General features: G+C 42.6%; 1 protein-coding gene across 1 annotated transcript in view; it reads left to right on the forward strand.

Moving 5' to 3' along the window:
* grm7 (glutamate metabotropic receptor 7) overlaps positions 1-22442 on the forward strand; it is a gene marked incomplete at its 3' end in the record, with an annotated part of 221581 nt that overhangs the window by 181813 nt on the left and 17326 nt on the right. The window contains exon 8 of the mRNA XM_079186664.1: positions 5842-6777. Coding sequence (XP_079042790.1) covers positions 5842-6777 — 936 coding nt within the window. The remainder of the gene's footprint in view (positions 1-5841; positions 6778-22442) is intronic.

The following is a 22442-nucleotide window of genomic DNA, read 5'->3' on the forward strand; positions in this document are numbered from 1 at the left end:
ATAACCTGAGTGATACACTGAGTGGGAGCCATGAAACCCTGAAACAAATTGCATTCTGAGATATTTCAGTCTGGACCAAAGAGGTGAAGACAGGAGACGATAAATAATAAAACATAAAACAGCAGATCACGTGTGAATAAAAGGAAGGAAGAGAGAACGGCAGGATGAAAAGGAACCCAATGAGCCGGAGAAGCGAGACGCCATATTTTTTAAAAGCAGTTTCCTGCAGTTGTGTTGAGAACGTAATGAACCAACGAGGATCGAAACAGATCGAAAGACGGAGGAGGAGGAGACCTGAGGAGTGGAATGCCCTTTTAAATTAAACAGTTCATCATAATTAATGTATTTGGACAGTTTTAACGGTTTTAGCCACGTACTGCTCTGGTCTTATTTTCTTTCATCATTAATTCAGTCGTCCCCCACACAGACACACACACACGCGCACACACACACACACACACTGCTGATTAGCGAATGCTTTGACAGCTAATCAAAATGTGACGTCTGCTGGGAAGCTAATCGGTTCCGTACTTTGTTTTTGTGTCTTTTTCATTGCGAGTGCTGCCATGCTGTGTTTGAAAGTGTCGTTGAAGCGTGCGCTGACGGCACAGTGGCACTCGTCTGATTAGTCGATCACTCGTCTGGTTCAGTCAGGCCTGCTGCTAATCTGCTAGATGTGTACACTCCAGCGCGGGGAGCCGGGGGAATTTACTTACTATTCAATTCATCAATTTAACCATGATGCGCAGTCACCACTGTACCGACGGCGGCCGCGCGTTAACGGGAAGGAAGCTAGACTGTGCCCGGTGGTACGCTTGATTGTGATGACTTTTATTATTAACAGAACACTCCTCTGAGATGTGGAACAGCTGAAGTGAGTTTCAGTCAGGTAGATGTAAAGAGGAGTCGAGTGATCGTGACGAGGTGGGCGGGTTTATGACACAAGCAATTAAAGGACGCACAACCAGAGGAACGAGGACACATTGTGAAGAAGCTCAGCTTCATTCAAAAAAGAAAACTACAAATTGATTTATTATAGTCTAAATATCTATAAATTCATTATTTTACATTTTTATTATGTTCATGTATTATTCAGACGTGTTATTTCATGTGAATTTGGCACAAACGTGGATTCAAGGAACAATTTTTGCCCGTTATGACAATTTCACTGAAACGTTTACACGTCATTCATCTTAAGTCTTAAATCTCAGTTCAACACCTGGACGTACCTGCAGGCTTTATGACATCACCACTAGTTTGGAGCCAATCAGGGCTCAGGATGAAACCTGAAGCCTGCATCTTGTGTCCAGCTGTACAACTTTGGAAATGAACAATAATTTGCATATTCAGGTATTCTATTTTCAACAAGGGGAATGAACTTTTTATTTAAGGTGGACTTAGACGGGACTAGATGGGATCTTTAAACGCTTTAAGCACGAGTGGACAAAAGGAAACTGCCAAGTCAATCGCCATATTGTTATTATTGATATGATGTGTTCTGCCGTTGTGTTGGTAGCGTAATGAACAGACTGCAGCAGGATGGAAACAGAGAGCAGGAAGGCAGCAGGAAGGCAGCAGGAGAGGAGGAGAGGAGGTGAGGGGCAATGAGGACGTGAAGGATCCTATATGGTATCCAAGGCGACGGCGCGTCGACGCGATCCCAGTTCCCCTCCGAGGGTTTCGTGATTAGCTCGGGTTCATTATGAACGGTCGCCCCCTGAAGGCCGAAATAATGTACCACCGCGTCTGGGAAAAACGGAGGAGGAGGAGGAGGAGGAGGAGGAGGAGGAGGAGGAGGAGGAGGAGGCAGCTAATCAAACACAACCCCCCCTTCCCGGGAAGATTTCTGTTGTTGTTGATTCAACATTGAATTTCATCGGCGTCTGCAAACCAAACACAGCAGACCCTGGACCATACTTGGGGAAATAAGGGGAGCATGGATACATGAAAAGAGACAGACAGAAGAGCACGAGATGGTGTTGAACTTCACACAAACAAACGCAGTGAAAGAGAAGCCGCCCCTCCCCCTCCTGTATCTTCAGACCCTTTCTTCCTCCTCACAGGTGGTTGGTCTGTTTGGGACACTTTACAGCATCTGTATTCAGACAAAAGGGCCTCACCTGACCCGGCAGCCTACAATGACATCGATGTGGGCAGACGGTTTATCGACGAGCAGAGTCTGAGGAGCGAAAGGTCTGCCAGGGACTGATAAGGAAAACCAGAGGGGACGGAGGTCAAGAGAGGCAGAGAGAGAGAGAGAGAGAGAGAGAGAGAGAGAGAGAGAGAGAGAGAGAGAGAGAGAGAGAGAGAGAGAGAGAGAGAGAGAGAGAGAGAGAGAGAGAGAGAGAGAGAGAGAGAGAGAGAGAGAGAGAGAGAGAGAGAGAGAGACGAGGAGGACACAAACATGAAGAAGGCTCACTCCCTCTCCTCGCTTCTCTCCTCTGGTCCTCTGCCGAGCTCAGAGGAATCAAACGATCTACTTCCATCGTCTTTCTTGTTCTCTCTGCTCTTCCTTTGCTTTCCTAATCCTCAATCTGCACGTCTGAGATTTAATTAATGCCGTTGTTTCAGCAAACTCACGTGACGGTGTTTTCTATTGGCTGAATGGATTATTAAAGAGGAAGTCAGGCGACGTTGTAATAACTTGCGCTTTTGTTCCGTTAATAACACGTCTTATTTCAAACCAGTGGAAAAAAACCATCTAAAACACACATATTTTGCTTTATCAATGTTCAGATTTCTGTTCTTTAAATGTATAAATGTCCTCAAGAAAGAATGGTGATAATGTTCTAAAGTGAGGAAGCGTCATGCTTTGTTTTACCCTTCACACCTAACAACTCTTCCTTGTTAGGGGAGACAGCCCTGTGTGCTCCTCACATGTTTCTTTTTTTAACCTCTGAGATGGAGTCCGTGCCACAACACGTAGTTCTCCTCATTATTTTTCATCTCGTTGCCAAAGAGTGTCAGACTGTACCCTGAAGTTCAGGACCCCGGGACTTAATCACCTGCCGAGGCCGATATTCAGCCGCGGGGGGGCTTTTATATGGGCACAAAGTCGCAGGTTTAAAACCAGAAGGACCTCTCATCCAGATCTGTCTACCAGCTGTGACACCTCCTCAAAGACCTGAGTGAATTATTGAACATGCCGCAGCGGCTGGCAGTCCTCTTGACCGCCACGAAAGGCGGGAAGACAGATGGCGTTTTTCATTTAAATGACTTACCCGCCGTTGCTCCGAGCATTCTGAACCTCCGGTCTGAAATCCCTTTGGGAAGCCGTGAGTCATTCCGTAACCAGGCACAGGTTTGCCACTCATCAATTCTGTGTAGCGAAAAGCCTGTTTCCTACGGGACAGGCTTTTAGTACACCTCACATGCTAAATGAGGGAGCATATTCACCTCGCTCTGCTGAGGAGGAACAGCGGGGATTTGTGTGCCGGTCATGTCGTCTTTTGATGTGTTGGCTGTGCGCAGAATACAATGAGTAAGATCTGAGCGTGAAGTTGGCAAAAATGTGATGGATGTGCGGAAGGATGAATATGATCAGAAAACCTTTATGGAAAATAAATGAAGTAAGAGAAAGGAGGCGCCTCAGAGTCGTCCTGCCACATGTGGGGCAGGGAGGAAGATCAGAGGGCTGTTTGCCGTTCTAGCCGCGGTGCTGAAATCCTCAGCGTGGCCCAAATACAAGCCGCCGGCTGACTCAGGCTGTTCGGTCCACGCTGCCTTTTTTTATCCCCGACTCTCCCAGCTTCTCAACTTGGCTTTTTTAAGATCTTGGGGAGAGTCTGGTTGATGGTGGGTGGCGATAACACCCAGTGTCGTCGTCGTCCCCCCCCTCATGCTGCTGGACCCAAACACTGGTTCAGATCGGCCTTTGTAGATAATCTGTTTGAGGGTGTCCTTAGCGTTGTGTAATTGATCGGCTCCGGGGTCACAGAGCCATTTGAAATCCTTTCGAATCCTTTAAAAAAAAAAAAAAAAACGCTGCTATCTGCCAAAATGATCAACATCAATACACAACAACATGGTTTTTGGCCACCGCCAGTCGCTGGAGCTCCGTCCAAAGGTCTGGGCGTAGTTTCAAAAAGGAACTGTCGGGAGGACGCAAGCTGATTTAATGATTCTTAACACTTTAGCTCGCTTCCAATTTCACACAGTAGCATATTGAAAGTTTGATATTATGGATACTCTTTCAAATTAAATATTAAATATATATATATATAAGTACAAAGGGGGCACACACCTCCCAGCTAGCCACATATTCAAATCAATGCACATGTTGCAGAGCTGAGGCTTCAATCACGTCAACATATTTTGTTGAACTACTTGTTTTTGTCATGTGAACTTGTGAGATTGATTTTCTGAGCTTTTGCATCGTGAACAGCGGCATACACTGTCGTTTATAGCAACACACAGGAGTAGGACCAGAGTCGGTAAACTGTATTACTCCACTCCTTACCATCTTACCTTTCACAATAAAAGCCCGAGACGTATATACTGTAACTATTTACTAGAGGGAATTCAAACTTTTTATTGATGAGTCTGTTGCAACTGCCAATATGAATAGTTGTGATACAAAATATTCGCAAGTGAGAATATTGCATTTTCTTGTGGATTACTTGTCATGCTCTGCCTGCAGTCACAGAGCCGAATCGGCCGCTGAATTGAGACCCAACTGAAGGTCTGCATGAAGTATTGTTACACTACCGCTGGCATGGCGGCACTGCATCCTTATATACAGACTGATGGACTACACACACACACACACACTAGACGCCGACGCCGTTGTGTTGCACATCACAAGAGAAAGGCATGACGTTAGATAAAGACTGAGTGGTGGAGGAAGTACTTTGATCCAGTACTGCAGTATAACAACACTTCAAGCATACTAACAAGTAAAATCATGCATTACAAATGTCAGTAAAATGAACACAGAAAAAATTGTACATTGTGCAGGATTTCTGAAAAGTAACCACTGCTGTACACAGAGAGAGAGAGAGAGAGAGAGAGAGGTGTTTATTTATAATATTTAATATATATTTATTTATAATAGTACACTTACTTGTTGATAGAAAATATGTTCAGAGGTCTTTTTACTAATCCACCCTCCTGTGTTGAACAAATACACCCTCGACTTTGGATGGATTTTGACCGTTTAGTCTGTGTCCAGTCTAACAATGTGGACTGTTACATTTCGTGGTGTGTTTGATGTTTTAAGTATGCTCACTGTGAAAGATGGTGAAACTCGAGGAGCAGGGTGGGCCTTGATAACGGATCCTCCAGTTGCAGAGCGATAATTAAATGCCACCTGGCTGCAACGCTGAGTCGAGATTGCAGATAACTAAGATGTCCTCTCAGTGCTGCGCTATGATCCAGGTGGAATTTATCCATATTGATGTTGGACTAATAGAGTATTCATTACTCATTAGGAGCAGTCAAGCTGTCAAATCAATGAGACCTTTGCTTGAGTTACAAGCCAGAGCCAAAGCAAACCCCTTGTTTAACAGCAGCGCTACACACTGCAAGATAAAAATCTCAGCTATAAATCTGAGACCGAGACACAACAACCTCAGCGTTGATTTCTTGCAATGTCATTACTTAGAAGTCGTTTCTCAGCGCATTGAAGTTTTACAATGTATGGGATGTACTCACACACCAATGTTGTTTCAGATCATCTTTTCCCCCTTAACTTTAAGAAAATTGCCTTTTCAACAAAGTTGACATTTTAGAATTTCAGAGAGGCAGACAAGATCTCTACTGTATTTCTATCAAGGTGCTGTGGTTAGCAAAGTTTGTCCGCCACTGATCTAACCGTTCATTGCTCTCTTGCTCTCTCTCCAGATCGAGGACATGCAGTGGCCTCGAGGGGAGCCGGACATTCCCAGCTCGGTGTGCAGCCTTCCCTGTAGAACCGGCGAGAGGAAGAAGGTGGTGAAAGGCATGGCCTGCTGCTGGCACTGCGAGCCCTGCGACGGCTACCAGTACCAGTTCGACGAGTTCACCTGCAAGCTCTGCTCCTACAACATGAGGCCCAATGCCAACCGCTCGGCATGCCAGCCTATACCCATCATTAAGCTGGAATGGCACTCACCCTGGGCGGTGATTCCGGTCTTCCTGGCAATGCTCGGCATCATCGCCACGATCTTCGTCATGGCGACGTTCATACGGTACAACGATACGCCGATTGTCCGAGCGTCCGGCAGGGAGCTGAGCTATGTCCTCCTGACCGGGATATTTTTATGCTATATCATCACATTCCTCATGATCGCCAAGCCAGATGTTGGCGTGTGCTCGTTCCGAAGGATCTTCCTGGGTCTGGGAATGTGCATCAGCTACGCCGCCCTCCTCACCAAAACCAACCGCATCTACCGAATCTTCGAGCAGGGCAAGAAGTCAGTGACGGCGCCCAGGCTGATCAGCCCCACCTCACAGCTGGCAATCACCTCCAGCCTCATCTCGGTCCAGCTGTTGGGGGTGTTCATCTGGTTTGTGGTGGATCCGCCCAACACCGTCATAGACTATGACGAGCAGAAGACCTTCAACCCGTATCTAGCCCGAGGGGTGTTGAAATGTGACATCACGGATCTTCAGATTATCTGTTCGTTGGGTTACAGCATCTTATTGATGGTAACGTGTACTGTTTACGCTATAAAGACCCGCGGGGTGCCGGAGAATTTTAACGAGGCCAAGCCCATCGGGTTCACCATGTACACCACCTGCATCGTATGGTTGGCTTTTATACCCATCTTCTTTGGCACGGCGCAGTCTGCAGAAAAGGTAGGAACCAACGGATGAATGGGCGAAAGGGTGGATGAAAGATGAACAGCTGGATGCTTTGATGGCTGGGTGGTTACAGTATTTCACTTTCAGTAGATGGTATGACAACACAAGACTCATGTCCTGTTTGCAAAAACAGTTTTGGTGTTTGAGTTACATATTCTCAAAGCTGCGCTTCTGTTTCTAATAATACATCAAAACAATGGAGACAAACTGTATGTAGAGTGTTTAGTTTAAAAAAAACACAGAACTTTCAACCAGGAGAACAGTGTTGGAGACCAGTGTTCGTGTCCCAAAGTGTTGTTTAGTCATTTTGAATCACTTGTTTTCCGTATCTATGTTACGTTGTTTGGGTTTTACTTAGTTTATGTACTTATTTTAAGCTCAACCATGAGGTTTTTCCTCAACCTAACAAAGTAGTTTTGTTGTCTGAACCTAAGCAAGTGTTTTTGTTCACAACCATGGGTTGCCTGCAAAGTGAGCCAAGTCAGTATGTGATGATTTGGAATGTGAAGAAATTCAATTGTCACGGGAGAGTAAACATAACAGTGCAGAGAAAATAGAAAGAACCTTGTTGGTCTGCTGGGACTGACTACCAGTTAGCTTGCCAGCTAAGGTTGTTCCCCAACTGGCAGTCCTAATAGTCACTCGGTCACCAAACTTCCAGAACCATATTTTCGAGAAGACACGCGGATGAATGTTGCTGTTCCATTTTCTGGTGTGACCAAAACCTTAGCATCAAGTCTCTGACCTCTGACTATGACTGTGACATGAGATTTGAGTCGGAATTGTTTGGTAACGCTCAGACACTGTTGCTCTACAGTCTGATGAAAGGTCCTATTGTCCACAATGATACGTCTCTTCAAAGATTTTACCGGCTTTCTTTCCTACATCACCGCTGGTTTTTCTGCTGTCTGTGCACACATTTTACTGCAGGTAACCGACCTGCTCTCTACATGTGACATCATACAGATCATCAGAGGTGGGATCGAGTCATTGTTTTGCAAGTCACAAGTCAAGACAGGCCAGTCCTTAGTCCTAAACTTTGCGTTTCGATTCTCAACCAGTAATTATGAACTCTTTACCAAAAGTAATGTCGTATGCGTGACTGTAATCTGTCATTTTCTACTCACACTTGTTTCATACTGCATTTCAGTTTAGTTTGACCACCATGTGGGAAGAAATCAGCTTTGGTATCATTTTTTTCCAACTGCTTGGTAATGTAATTCTAGTTCTTCATGGTTCTCTCCTGCAACTGGTGATGAATAGCACATATTTTAAATAATATACTCTTAATATTTGGGTTTTGGTGAAGGGATCAAGTACTTCAAAGTCGAAAGGCTCAAGTCCAAGTGAAGCCACACGTCACGAGGATTAAAGTCAAATTTGAGTTCTAAGTCTCCTCTTTATTTTGTTGAGTCAGGACTAAAGTCATCGTTGCGACTGGAGTCTGACTCGAGTACAAGTCATGTGACTTCAGTGCTACACCTCTGCTGATTATTGATTATGCAGTCAGAGGCTTTAAACTTCCATACACACTCACATAATGTATAAGTCAGTTAAATGTGGAGCTAAATTCATCGAGTCTTGTTACAGTCTTGTTACATGACGTTCATTATCAGCCACAGTAATATAGCATTATATAATAACACATCCCTGTCTCCCTCAGTTTAATAACAGGAGAATGACGCACACACTCTGTCACGCTGCAATTAATAATCACCAACAAATTACAATATAGCGAAAATCCATGTCAAGCAGAGAATTACGGCATCATTCATAAAGGGTGACTATCACTGGTTGTGTCCCATTTGATCAGCCTAAAGGCTTCCAGACGAGCCTGATCTGCCACTAGAAAATAATCTCTTTCTCATTCGAGCAGAGAGAGGAAGGCTTTGTTATGAAACCCAATGATCCACATGTTGCAGTGAAATGACACCAATGTAAAAAAAAAGAGAAGGAAAAAAAGGCAGTTGCAATGTTCTTGTGTATGAATCAAGGTGGAATTTAAAGCGCATGTGGTTGGTAAATTACTGCATGTAGAGAGAGCGACATATTGCTTATTGTCTGTTCGTTACGACCCCAGATCTTGTTTGCTCTCATCGGCTACTCTGTCCTGATGAAGCAATTTCAGTGAGTAGATTTAATAAAAGACCACAGCTGCAATCCCCAGGTGTTACCACTCCCCAGAGACTCGGCATGATTGTGCTGTTGTCTCTCTCCTTTGGGGTTTCAAAAGGTTCTATGAACTCCCAGAGGCTGACACAAGTGGCTCATTGTCATCCAAGGCTCAAGCTGAAAATGTGTTCTAATGTGAGGAAGTTATAGGATGGAGGTAACTTGTTGGAACTATTTAAAGGTTCTTATAATTATTGTATGGCCTTCAAGTCTGATCACAATTTTCTATAAACTATTGCCAAATGAAATGAGTCTCTGCATTTAGGCCTTTAAGAAATGTGGAATGCAATCTGCTGAACAGTGTTCTGCAGGGATGAATAGTGATTATGTGAGCTCTGGTAAACTGGTTCATGTCCCCACAGATCTGTTTAACATCTGTTTGTTGGTTTTTGGATACTTAAAAATGTGTTAATGACATTTAACTGAATCCATACATACAAAGTGGGCAAACTTGCATATTTTCTTTATTACAGTTTGTTTACAATTAGTTACACACATTTCTCTATAGTTTACTTTCAAAACGCTCCACAGTTTTCAAATTATTGCTATTTAAAATGCAATTACAATAATTTGAACCAAAATATAATTAGTTTACATAAAAGTATTAATGTGTATTGTATGCTGTATGGAGTGGCTTGATTGATGATTAGAGGAGAAGGTAACCATAAGCTGTTTTGAATAGGGTAATTGAGATATACATTTAAAAACAAACAGCCAAGGAAATATAGCAGCGTGTCGTCAGCGTAGAAGTGAATGCATTTAATGACCACTTATTTAAAATTTCATGAACTGTTTTCTCACTCAAACTCAATTTCCACCAAACTTCTGCGTATTTACACTTTATTTTACATGTATGATGTTCGATGAACTGTTGTGCTGAGCTGCATGTTAGATGCAGCAGTGTCTCCTCAACATCACTCCTTCTGTCCTCCATGTGTCCTTGCCTCCTTTCTAACCTCTTTTGCTCACCTTTCACTCTTTTATAGAGGTCATCCAGGAATGACCTGCGGCCCTGAACGGTGCATGGCCCAATCACCTCTTTATCTACTTTCTTCTCCTTTTCTAATAGTTTTGACGTAGAAGAATGTTGCAAAGTCCTCTTTTAAAAATGGCATTCAAACGTGTAGAAAGGAGTTTGAATACACAGGTTTGGCGGTGGTCGAGTTTGAGTGAGAAAACAGTTCTCATAAATTGATGTGGTCACTGAAAGCATTCTAAGTCAAAGCAGTGAAAAGTTTAGTCTAACTGTGTGAAGAGTTGTGAGGAACCGAAAAAAGATTTGTAAAAAGGAGCCACGTCAGGTCCGGCTTACAGGCTTTTCTTGATGCGATGAACTTCTGCGGTATTACCAGAGTGAATTTATATTACATTTTGATGAAGCACAAATACCTTTCTAATACCTAAGTTTCCAGTGATTGACAGTTTGGTAAGGGGCTGTAAACCCAGCCAGAGGCAGAGATTACGAATGATCTGCTGTTCCCAACGTCCCTCAGGCCCAGGTAAGAATGTCCGGTTTGACACGGTGAGCTCCGGACTTTGATCTTTGGCAGCCATTTGAAAAACTAAGCTTCTCTGCTCGGGCACTCAGCATTGAAGGTCTGGATTGGGGTAAACCCTTCTGATGGACTTGTGTCCTGTCCACAGGGATACACTTGTCCACCTAAACGGCTTCGGGCCACAGAGGCAGCTGATAAGCTCCCAGCCTCTGAGCTGCCTAACAGGGCTGTCAGTGCACGGTGAGGGGAATCCTGCAGTTTTTAACTTTTAGCATTGACTTATATGTGTAGTTTTTTTTTCCTAAAGGGGAAGGTGTTTATGACAGCTGTTCAACCAAGGTGCTTTCTTTCTGGTCGTTGTCAAAGATGTAACTTGACGAAGAGTCTACCATCATGCTAGAAGCTCTGTGAGGTTGTACTTGATTCAGCCAGTCGGCAAACTCAGGTTCTGAAAAGTGAAACCAAAACTGAAGTGCCTTAAACCTGCATTCTCTCTAATGTCCACCAGGGGGCGACTCCTCTGGTTGTATAGAAGTCTATGAGAAAATGACTCTACTTCTCTCTTGATTTATTACCTCAGTAAACATTGTAAACATGAGTTTATGGTCTCAATCTCTAGTTTCAAGTCTTCTTCAATACAGCATGATGTTCATTTAGTAAACGATGGTCCATTTAGAGTCAAACAGACCATAAAGCAGGGGATGCTTTAGGGGCGGGGCTACACAGTGATTGACAGGTCTCTACCAGAGACGTATACGGCGTCTCTTCGTCACTCCTCCGCAGTCCAGATATAATAACCTAATTCACTGGTTGCAAAAAGTCAGATGGCCACGGCCAAATCGCCAAACTTAAGGGTTCAAAACAAACCAATGAGGTGACGTCACAATGACTACGTCCACTTCCTATATACAGTCTAAACGTAATGGAGTTGTTTCCTGTAACGACGGAAGTTTATTTAAAGACAGTCTTACAGGACGCACGAAAAATGGGGAGTATGAGGATACGTTGTCGGTAAATCCATGGATTTAACTGAGACATTTGGACTAATGTAAACAAATACAGGTTCCAAGACATAACTCAACTTCAACTCAAGTTGTAGCTCACAACATAACTCACTGAATCCATGCAACTTCATACTCTCTCTACCCAAAACATCATGGGAACTGTAGTTCAGATACAATAATTGCATGTGTGTTTGTACAGTAAACATGTGTTTTAGCAGGTGTGGAAGCAGCAATGTGTGTGTGATGGTGTGTGTGTGTGTGTGTGTGTGCTGTAGCAGAGGCTTGACGTCAGCAGCCAGCCAGCAGCTGAGTGGAACGGTGACATCCTGGCCTTTGCTGCTTGTCATTACCCACCTGGTCCAAGACGAGCTGAATACAAATGAGGAGAGAGGAAGACGCTGCACACACAAACACACACACACACACACACACACACACACATTGAGAGTATACAGGCAGATACACGCACATGCATGGACAAACTGAAGCGCATAACGTACACATTCAAACAAACACTGTGGCAGACAGCGAGGCCGAGAGCAAAGCAGGCGTGAAGGAGGGAGAGAAGAGCCGGGAAGAGACAGACGACACAAACGTAGTGATGCAATGAAGGCGGGAGGGAGGGAGGGAGGGAGGGAGGGAGGCTGCTGCTGCGTTCAAGAGGCCAGTTTGAGGAACAAAACGCACAAACACAAACCCACGCAGCAGCTCAAGTGCAGCAGTAACTGACACTAATGAATGCGAGAGAACCAACACAGAACATGCACTCTCATCGACCGCGTCCTCGTGTATGAACACACACGAACATGCACATAAACAACACCGACACCAAAAGGGGACAAAAGCTCGAACTGAATGTAGAAATAGCCGCATGAGTCATAAGTTATAGATATTGCATACGTAGCTGCCGTCCTCACATACCTTGGTGGAGCAGTATACTTAAAAAAAGGTTGTAATACTGTTGTTTTTTCCTCCTCGAGCCACACAGCGTATTAGATTCTCGTATAATGTTACGGTAGCGGGCTGAAGCTGAATGGCCAATAACCACATTTACTAATAAATCTTCACAGTTGAATTATTTGAGGGATGGAATGTTGTATGTTGGAACTCATGAAGATAAAACAGACTGTTCTATCTGCTTGTGTATTCACATGCTCATTGGTGTGCTGTTATTTTCATATTTTATGGGGTTTTTAATTCCTGTGATGGCAACGTTTCCTCAAACAGTTCGTGTGATATCCTACGAAAAGTTACTCGTTGATCTAAAAGAATGGCGTAAATGCATCCAAGAAACATTCAAGACGGATTTAAATCAGATCGTTTGAGTGCTCGAGTCTATTCCAGATGTTGAAATGTCCACTCGCTGTCTGATTGGTTAAATACTCACTTGGAGGAGCATCACCAGCATCACCTCCTCCCTCTGGAGGAGAGGAGGCCGACCCTGATGTACATGCGGCCCAGAAAGATTTATGACCCGACCAACAGAGATATGTGACCGGACTGTAAATGAAAGAGTCATAAATCTCATCTGGATTTCATGTGATATAACACAGGGCTGTAAATATGGACTCCTGGGGGGGGGGACCTCCATAATTGCGTTGTCTAAAGAATGAATTCACATTAAATCACAGATGGTGCCTTTTTCCTATAAACTGCTTTAAAAAGGCGTCAAACTACAAAAAAAACTATAAATAAATGTTCAAAAAACAATTAAATTAAATGATTAATTTCTTATTTTCCTTGCTACTTTTGCCATATAAAAAGATATGTAATGACAACTGACGAGCGTGTGTGTGTGTGTGTGTGTGTGTGTGTGTGTGTGTGTGTGTGTGTGTGTGTGTGTGTGTGTGTGTGTGTGTGTGTGTGTGTGTGTGTGTGTGTGTGTGTGTGTGTGTGTGACAAACTTAAAATGACAAGTGTGAAGGCATTAATACAGCGGGGGACAAATGACGAATATTACATGTTTTGGGGCTTTTATTGTGAAATATAAGAACAGAGGAAGTAGACCTGGTTCTGGGTTGGGACTGTGGAGCCTCTGTGACGCAATGATCTAATGATCATCAACACAACTCAACTTGTTCACATGTGATTGGTTGATGCCGTTATAATAAAAGGAAAAGATTAAAGGACAATTTAGGTACAAAAGAACCTCATAAAAAAACTGGAATATATATAGATTTATAGATCTATGTGTATAGATACACAACATATATTTACATTACAAAAAAAACAGAAAAAAATAGAAGTATATATATATGTACATATTTATAAATACTAAGCCATTAACAGCTGTGTGGACGCACCAAAGAACAACAAACATGAGTTTTCAATAATTAAATAATACTCTTAAAGCTGAATTGAATGTCACTGTGGCTGCTGAGGGAACCAGGATTTCACAGAAGATCTCCCCTTATGTTGGAGATTTGAAAGAGCCTGACACAAGCAGCAAGATCAGTTACATTTGTATCCGTATACGTTACAATAAAACACGACAATACGTAAAGCTTGTGCTCCACATGCGTTTTATCTCAGATGAGTGGCTCATACATTGTTTTTAACCTCACTGGACTGAAGCCTCAAACAAACTTCTGCTCAGTATTTTCAACACACACAAAAATCTACTTTCTTTTAAGTCACCCGAGCTCATTCACGCTCACACAGATGTCCACCTCTGTGTGCCGCGACGAAATAACGCAGAGGGATTAGCCCCCCGTGTGCTGAACAGGGTCCCATTCTCCAACTGATAAGAGCTGCTGCTGGGCTCTGGGAAGGGATTTGCTGTATCTAAATGTAACAGAGGTATAGTGTGTGTGTGTGTGTGTGTGTGTGTGTGCGTGTGCGTGTGTGTGTGTGTGTGTGTTCTCTGAAGTGAACTCAGTGGAGAACCCGTTCAGGATTAAGAACTTACAGAATGTGCTTTATGTTCCAGGTGACACAAAGCATGTACAAAGGAGAGGTGTGTGTGTGTGTGTGTGTGTGTGTGTGTGTGTGTGTGTGTGTGTGTGTGAAGTATATTCTATATTCTCCTTTATTTTGCAGCTTTAGCTTGACTTTGTTATTTGTATCAAAAGAAAGCTAAACTGCAGCCCGACGCACACATTCAAGTTAAAGTTAAAAGGATAAAAACAGCAATAAATATAAAGATTTAAAAGTTTATTTTATGTAGGAAGCACTTTTCAAGAAACTCAAAGACACTTTACAAAGGAGATCAAATAGAGAGAAAAAACACACATCACGAGAATAAAGTAAAAAACAATGATAAAACAACTGATCATTTATATACTAGCGTTGAAAAGCCTGTAATCTGTGTTAAGCCCCGCCCCCTCGCTGCCACTCCGTCAGGCTTTTCAGAGCTACGTTACCATGGAGCCCACACTGTTACTCACTGATTAAATATGATCTTTAGGAAGAACGACAAAGATGATTTCAGAGAGAAGCAGACAGAAAGGTCTATAAATATGTGTGAAGGATTTATCAGGATGTGAGGCTGATTGAGTGAAAACAGGCTGAAAAGATAAAGACAGAAGCTAAAGTGTGAAAGTCGCAGAACCAGACAGAAGGACATGAAACTAAGGAGCAACACTGTTCCTCTTTATTCACTGTTACACTCAGTAAGAAGCAGAAAGCAGCATGTGTTTACATTCAGACTCAGTGAAGGGTGAATTAAAAGCACAGAAAGTGTGCCGAGTTAAATAGTTAAATAGGATTAACAGGCAACGTGTTGCTTTAGTGAAGCTCTTATTCAGACACAGTTTAAAGCTCCTCAGTCTCACCACTGAGTGGACTTCAGAGAGACTCACTCAATATTTAGAGGCTCACTGACTGCAAAACAAAATCAAAATGGGTATTTGGGTTCCAAATGGAAGTTTATACGAATCATTTAATTCCTCTTTTGGGGACAAAATAAGACTTTTGGTGTCTGACTTTTACTGTTTTTACTTCTGTTCAAATAGTTATCATTGAAGTAAAGAAGAAAAACATGTGTGTATATATCTATGTATAGATATATCTATATATCTATACATAGATATATGTATATATATCTATGATAGTTGTATATGTCTTTGTTAAGAGGACAATCTCACTTTACTTTAGTTGTCTACAGATGTTTGTCCGTTGGTTCCCTGAACCCTTCCTCGCCTTCACCCCGTCACAGTCAACAGCCCTCGAATATACAACAAGCAGCGCACACAAATAAACTAGCTTCATGAATATTGAGGCGGTCTGTGGGTGTCGTGAAAAACAGCTGCTATGAAACTCCACCGTAGCTGCTCAGAAAGAAAATACCTCAACACGATTTCATCTCCACACATTAAAAAAGATCCGCCATCGCAGGGTTTAACAATGCGTTTCATCCGCGTGGCCGTTTTTTAATGGCGGGCTCTTTGCTACACGGTTGACATCCTAAATGCTGTTTTGGCCGTCGTGGCGTCATGCGATGTAAAGACCCCAAATCTGCTGCGATGTGTGAAGCACTTCATGAATAAATCAGCCAGAAGAAAAGTGTTTTTTCTTCGAAACCTTCCGAAGATCTCATTTTCCCAGGAGACCCGGAGCATCTCCTCCAAGGTCGCACAGCGGAGACTCATTCTCGTCGTTTAGGCTTCAAACTGCCACCGTCCACGTTGATTTAACTGTGTGTTTAATAAAAGGTAGATCCGCTGATATGTGGAGGCACCAGAGCAGGAGGATAATGTTTGCAATGCTAATATCATTTCTTCATGCAGCATGCATTTTATGGCATCCATTAATGTTTGTGTTTTCCGCCTGTCTCCTCTCCTCCTCCTCATCCTTCTTCACTCCTCGCTTGTCATCACTTCCTATTTATTGTCTTCTCCTCTCCGCCTTTCTTGACTCCTCTCCTCTAAGCAACGCTGTCGTCACTCCAGACTCTTGTGTGTTCTGTTCTTTGTTTGTTTCGTTGCCATGGCTGTTGCTGCTGCTCGGCTTCTTCTTCTTCTTCTTCTTGTGAAAAGATGTTCTGATCACTAAAATGCACAAAAATAAGAGAGAAAAATGACTCTTTTCAATTGTGGAACTGTAGTCGGACCCCGACACAATAGAAGTGAATGGAATTTAGTTTGTGCTGCCAACAGCTTTGAGAAAAAGTCAATTAAACTACTTCAACAGACACATTTCTGTTCAGAAGAACACTGACCTCACTGGTTACTCACTGGCCTCGCTTGCTACTATTTTTTATTTGGTAGAAAGATTTTTCAGTAAAAACATTTCACAACAAGGTCAAAGTAAAATATCGACCAGAACCAGGACGATGCTGCTGTCAATTAGTTTATTTAGAGGGAGAAGGGACCATTATAAATACACATATTTAATAAAGAGAAAAAACTAAGAAATACTGAAGTCACACTTGAAAACAGAAAACACCACCAAATACAGAAAACACACCCTTATACAAAACAAATACTCCCAAATACGGAAAATAAAACTGAATACAGAAGACATAACTCAATACAGAAATGTCACGCCACAAATACAGAATGTGTTTTCTGTATTTGGTTGTATTTTCTGCTTTCTTTTGTTGTTTTATTGGTCAGGATCTTATTATTTTCTTAACTTGCAGTCTGTTGCGCTTTCAGGGTCACCGTTCAGTAGCTCTGGATACTGAAAACAGACCACACACACACACACCCTCCCACTTGTAAGGGGTGCAGCTGCTCCCTGTGATCTGAGGTTGTATTTAATATTATTGCCAAGGTAAGGAACATGACCTCTTGGTTGGGGCCCAGCTGTGCAGCAGCCTCACATAAATCACTGAGTTATTCATCTCTGCAGACACAGTCTGGAGTCCTGTGCTGTAAATGTGCTGCTGCTGCTGTTTAGAGGGTCCAACAGCTTTAAAGCACCTGAATGGAAACATGGAGATGAGCAGCACGGCTGTTTGAGTGGACCATTTGTTAAACAATAAAGTTGCACATGTGCACAGTGAAAAGGTAAATGTTCTCGCAGATGATTTCACAGTACAGGAAACACCTGAGCTCAGAGGAGGAAATCAGTCATAACTGGACAACAATCCTCAGAGTGACACTTTTTAATTGAATCGCAGTAAAAGTGTTTTATCAAGTTTTGAAAATTCCGTCTTCTGACAAAGAGGTTTGAAGCTCATCTCAAAGTCATAACCTGAACACCAGTCTCTCTGTACATTTCCAACGTTCACTCAACTTTTTGATGCATCGACGTCTGTCCAGTAAAACTCTTTACACGCAGCCTGAGAGCGAATAGCAATTAAACGAGAGTCCCAACAGTCTGATAACATTATATCATGAAAATGATTTAGTGGAGTCACTGTGAGAAATTAAAGCTTCACCAGCAAAATGTGTTTTAAGAGAATAGAAATGCTGATTGAGGCAACAACGTCCACTAAGAGCAGGTAGGAGATGTTAGACACATCAAACAAACACAAGACTTTCACCCAGGAGAACGCTGTGCATGTCCCGTATTCAACCAAAACTAAATGTTAATTTTACACTCGTTAAATAGCATTATGTAAGAAAGTCCACTACAGGCAGTTATTTATTTACGCTAGTTACATTGTCAGGGTTATTTTGTTTCGCTGTTAAGTTATGCTGTTAAGCTGCATTGGTAAGATACGTTGTTTAGTTACGTTGTTAAGTTACGCTGTTAAGAAACGTTAAGTTACATTAAGTTACTTTGTTAAGTTACATTGTTAAGTTACGCTGTTAAGTTACATTGTTCAGTTACGCTGTTAGGTTACGCTGTTAAGTTATGCTGTTAAGAAACGTTGTTAAGAAACGTTGTTAAGTTACGCTGTTAAGTCCCCGTTGTAGTCAGTTGGATGTGCAGAGAACGGACTGAATTATTGTGCTGTAGAAGTGGATCAGCAGCTCATTGACAAGCAAAATGTTCAAAATGCAATTGGCAGGGTGCTTGTTATTCGATATTTAGAGCTAACAAAGGCAACAGCAGCCCTTTGACCCCCCATCAGATCACCTCCTGCTGTGACGCTTAAATGAACACAAGCTGTCACATCGACCTGCGATCCAACACCGTGTAATCTGGCTGAACAGCCATCAACATCATCCACAGACTTTCTCTAACTACGGTGTTTTGATTATATGCCATGGTGAGAGTGTGTGTCAGTGAAAGACACACACACACACACACACACACACACACACACACACACACACACACACACAGCTTCTTAAAATGAACACTGAGAACACACACAGTTATATATTTACAGACAAACACACTCGTGCTTGTGTGTGTTTACTGCTTAGCTCTTTTATTTTATTCAGATATATTGTAGATAGTTTTACAGTATTCTTTTCATAGTTATTGTAATTTTCATCTATTCATTTATGTTTCCAGATGTTTGCATGCTTTTATTTTGTATTAAATTTGCTCTTGCTTTGTTTATGTAATGCACCAATACATTTACTACATGATGCTGATAATACTTTAGTAATGCTTCTGTATTTAAGTAGGACAGTCTATTGTCAAGAATCAAGAGATAATCTCTCACAGTCATACCCAAGTATTTAAGTGCTAAGTAACACTCACACACACACACACACACACACACACACACACACACACTGCATCCATACAGTCACACAATACACGTAGAGAGAAACCACAGACCAATACACACACACACACACACACCGTGTGAGAACAAGCAGCGGCATGATTTATGGCATGGTTCAATTATAGCAGCTGGATCTGTGTGTGTCTGTATGTATGTGAGTCTTTGTGTGTGTGTGTGTGTGTGTGTGTGTGTGTGTGTGTGTGTGTGTGTGTGTGTGTGTGTGTGTGTGTGTGAAGCTCCAGCAGACACGTGGGGGAGGATGGGAGGGGAATAGGAGATTAAAAGACTCAACCTGCACTGACGTGTATTTCCTTGTCAACAGGAAGTCCACCTCTGCTGGAGATAAATACATAATAAACAGCACTTATTTCCTTATTCACGCATCTCCGACCGAGGTTGTCCAATGTGTCCATTCAGAAAGCTGTGTCTGTGTCTGTCCGTTAGTCAGGAGACGCACTTATATTATAGCTAACGTTAAAGACATTTACATGTTCTACACCATGACGATGCTGTGTTGTCTGGTTTATACTGAGAGTAGCCGTGTTGCATCTCAAGTCTACAAAATGTGGAATGATTTGCAGACCTCTGTGATCTTTTTGTATTTCCAACGCGCATGTTGCTTTTTTGATAGCTTCATTAACGATGGCGTAAAATGAAGAAACACCTCTTTTGTACTTTGTGTCGTTTTCTATTATCTTTGTCTTCCAGTGAGACTCGCGCGCTTCAAACGAAGCCACGCAGTCGCCCGAACACATCCCTGAAATTCGTGGTCCGTTGATGAACCTAGATTCCTTCTCCAGCGGAGCCTTTATTGCATTTTTAAATGGAGTCAATCACACAAATCATTCTTCACAGACAAACAGTGATTGCTGTAAATTGCCCTTTTGTTGCAGTGAGATGAACAAGAAGCCGCCAAAATATCCCCGTGATGAGCCTGCTGTGTATTCCTCTATCAGTTATATGGCACGGTGGTTATTGTATAATCAATAAGTGTTTTAAAACAAAATTATATTGGGGGAAAAAAAGATATTAAGCGATGATTTCCACAATAAAATGTACCGTTATGAATTCCCTCTGTGACGATGGAAACACTAACTGAACATTGCAAAGTGTGAATTCACTTGGAACACATGAGATGGTGTTTATAGTCTTTTAAAGTGAATTATTACATTTAATCAAATAAAAAAACACTAATGGGTTTCTTGTTGTGGAGCTAAACCTTTTTTAATTACTGTCGGAGAAACACGCTGAAGGTTTTTGTGCGATGTGCTCGACCCGTTTCTTCTGGGAGAGTTAATGCTGCAGATGTGATGCGACTCAGGTCGAGATGAACAGCAGCCGAACACCGCCGACAAGCATTCGTTTAATGATTAGTTTCATGAGAGTAAACTCGGTTTAAAATGAAGTAAATCCAGATTCAAAATAAAGAAGATGCTCTATCGAACAATTAAACACTAATCTCTGTTCAGTAAATCCAAGTTTATTGATGTAAACCAAAGTTAAATAGAGTTTAAACGGACATGCATGCTTAAATTAAAACAATTAAATACATTCACATTTTGTCTGAACACGTTGGCGTTGTCTGTATTCTGTAATGACATTATAACTATTACAGAGGTCTTATTTTTGATCTAGTTTTAAAGTTTGGTGCAACATGGTAAAAGTAAAAAAAAACATACATGTTGAAGACTTATTGAGATGATGAAGCATAAATCATTTCCTGCGGCTCGGCTGAGTCTGTTTTCGATTGCTGTGCCAAACAGCAACACGCTCACGAGCTGGTAACAGATTTAACTCAACGTTTAAAGCTCGCTAAGTCGTCTGGAGGACTGGGGGCGAAACTCTACTTGCGTTGCCAACATGTGGTGTAGAGGGGTCGATCATTTTGGGGGTTGAGAACTGGTTGATTTAAAAACCAGATTTGGATAAAGACCCCCAGGGTCAGACCGTTAGCTTAGCTTAGCTCGGCTGCAGCAGACGTGGAGAGAGACAGATTAGGGAATATGAATGAGTGGTGGGAGGATGTAAGAGAGTAAACTATAGCTTCACAATAGCAGCAGGAGTATTTATATTAATACCTGCAGTATTTCTACTGCACGCGCTGTCTTTCCTGGTTATTGCAATGTATATCTCAATTTAAATCTATTATCATCCCCTCTCATCATTTCTGTTACTTTTCCTTGTGTTAAGCCCCTTCCTCCTCCTCCTCCTCCTCCTCCTCCTCCTCCTCCTCCCTCTCTCTCTCATTCATTCCTCTACAATCTCCCCCCTTCTGCTGCTCCACCCCTCTCATCCATCTCTCTCGACTTTCCCCCGACATCTTTTTTTTTTTATCATGAGCGACACTCTCTGACTTTACCATCAATCTTCCGCTGCTGTCCGAGGCCTCTTAAAAACGTGCCCTCCTCTCCTCTCTCTCCTCTCTCTCTCCTCTCCCTCTCTGACTCCTCAGCCATTCTCTCATTCATTCATCATTTACAGCTCTCTCATCTCACCTGGCTTTCCACTCTCTATTCTGCCGCTGTCTCATCCCACTTAACCTTTTCTCACCACTCGTCGTCCTCCGGCTCTTTCTCTCGGCTCTGCCAGCCCTTTTCTCTCCCTATCACAGCCCTGTCACGCCTTCACCTCCTCGTTCCTTATTCCTTCTTTCTCTCTCGCTGTCACTCTCTTGCCTGTCTTTCTTTCCAACTCGCCCTTCAGTCACATTTTTATCTGCTCCCGTTTCACAGCCGCCGTCTACTCTCTGAACCAACTCTTACACTTAAACTTCTGCTGCGGTTGCATCTCGCCGCGGTGTTCACCACACTTTCTTTATTGTTGTTCGCTCCGCCAAGCGATTATGAGATTGTCCCATGTGAGCGTGTGCGTCTGTGTGTCTGTCCACGGCTACTCTCGCGTACTGCTGCGCCAAACTGAATATACATTTTGGGTGGTCATTTATGGCTGCATTAGTTTAGACCCCGTCTCACTTTTACTTCTCATTATGAAATCCATTCCACTTGCTTTTTGAGAGAATGCACAATTTTGTATTTTTACAAAATCAAATCATCTTTTCTTCCTGTAAAACACAATATGACGTATGCTTATGTGAGCGTGGTGCCAACCGATAATATCGTGAACTCCACCCATCAATCAATCTGCAACTTTGAGCCACATTGAGGTTTGTGGAGACTGTTGATAAGAAGTGGACGTAGTCGTTATGACGTCACCGATCTGGTTTGTGGATTGTGATTTTGAAGCCTTGAGTTTGGCGTTTTGGCCGTCGCCATCTTGAATTTTTGCAACCAGTGAACAGGAAGTGACCATATTTGGACTGAGGAGGAGTGACGTAGAGACGCCGTATACGTCTCTGGTAGAGACCTGTCAATCAATGTGTGGCCCCGCCCCTAAAGCATCCCCTGCTTTATGGTC

Source organism: Pholis gunnellus (genome assembly GCF_910591455.1).
Source record: "Pholis gunnellus genome assembly, chromosome: 3".
In the NCBI taxonomy this organism is placed as follows: domain Eukaryota; kingdom Metazoa; phylum Chordata; class Actinopteri; order Perciformes; family Pholidae; genus Pholis; species Pholis gunnellus.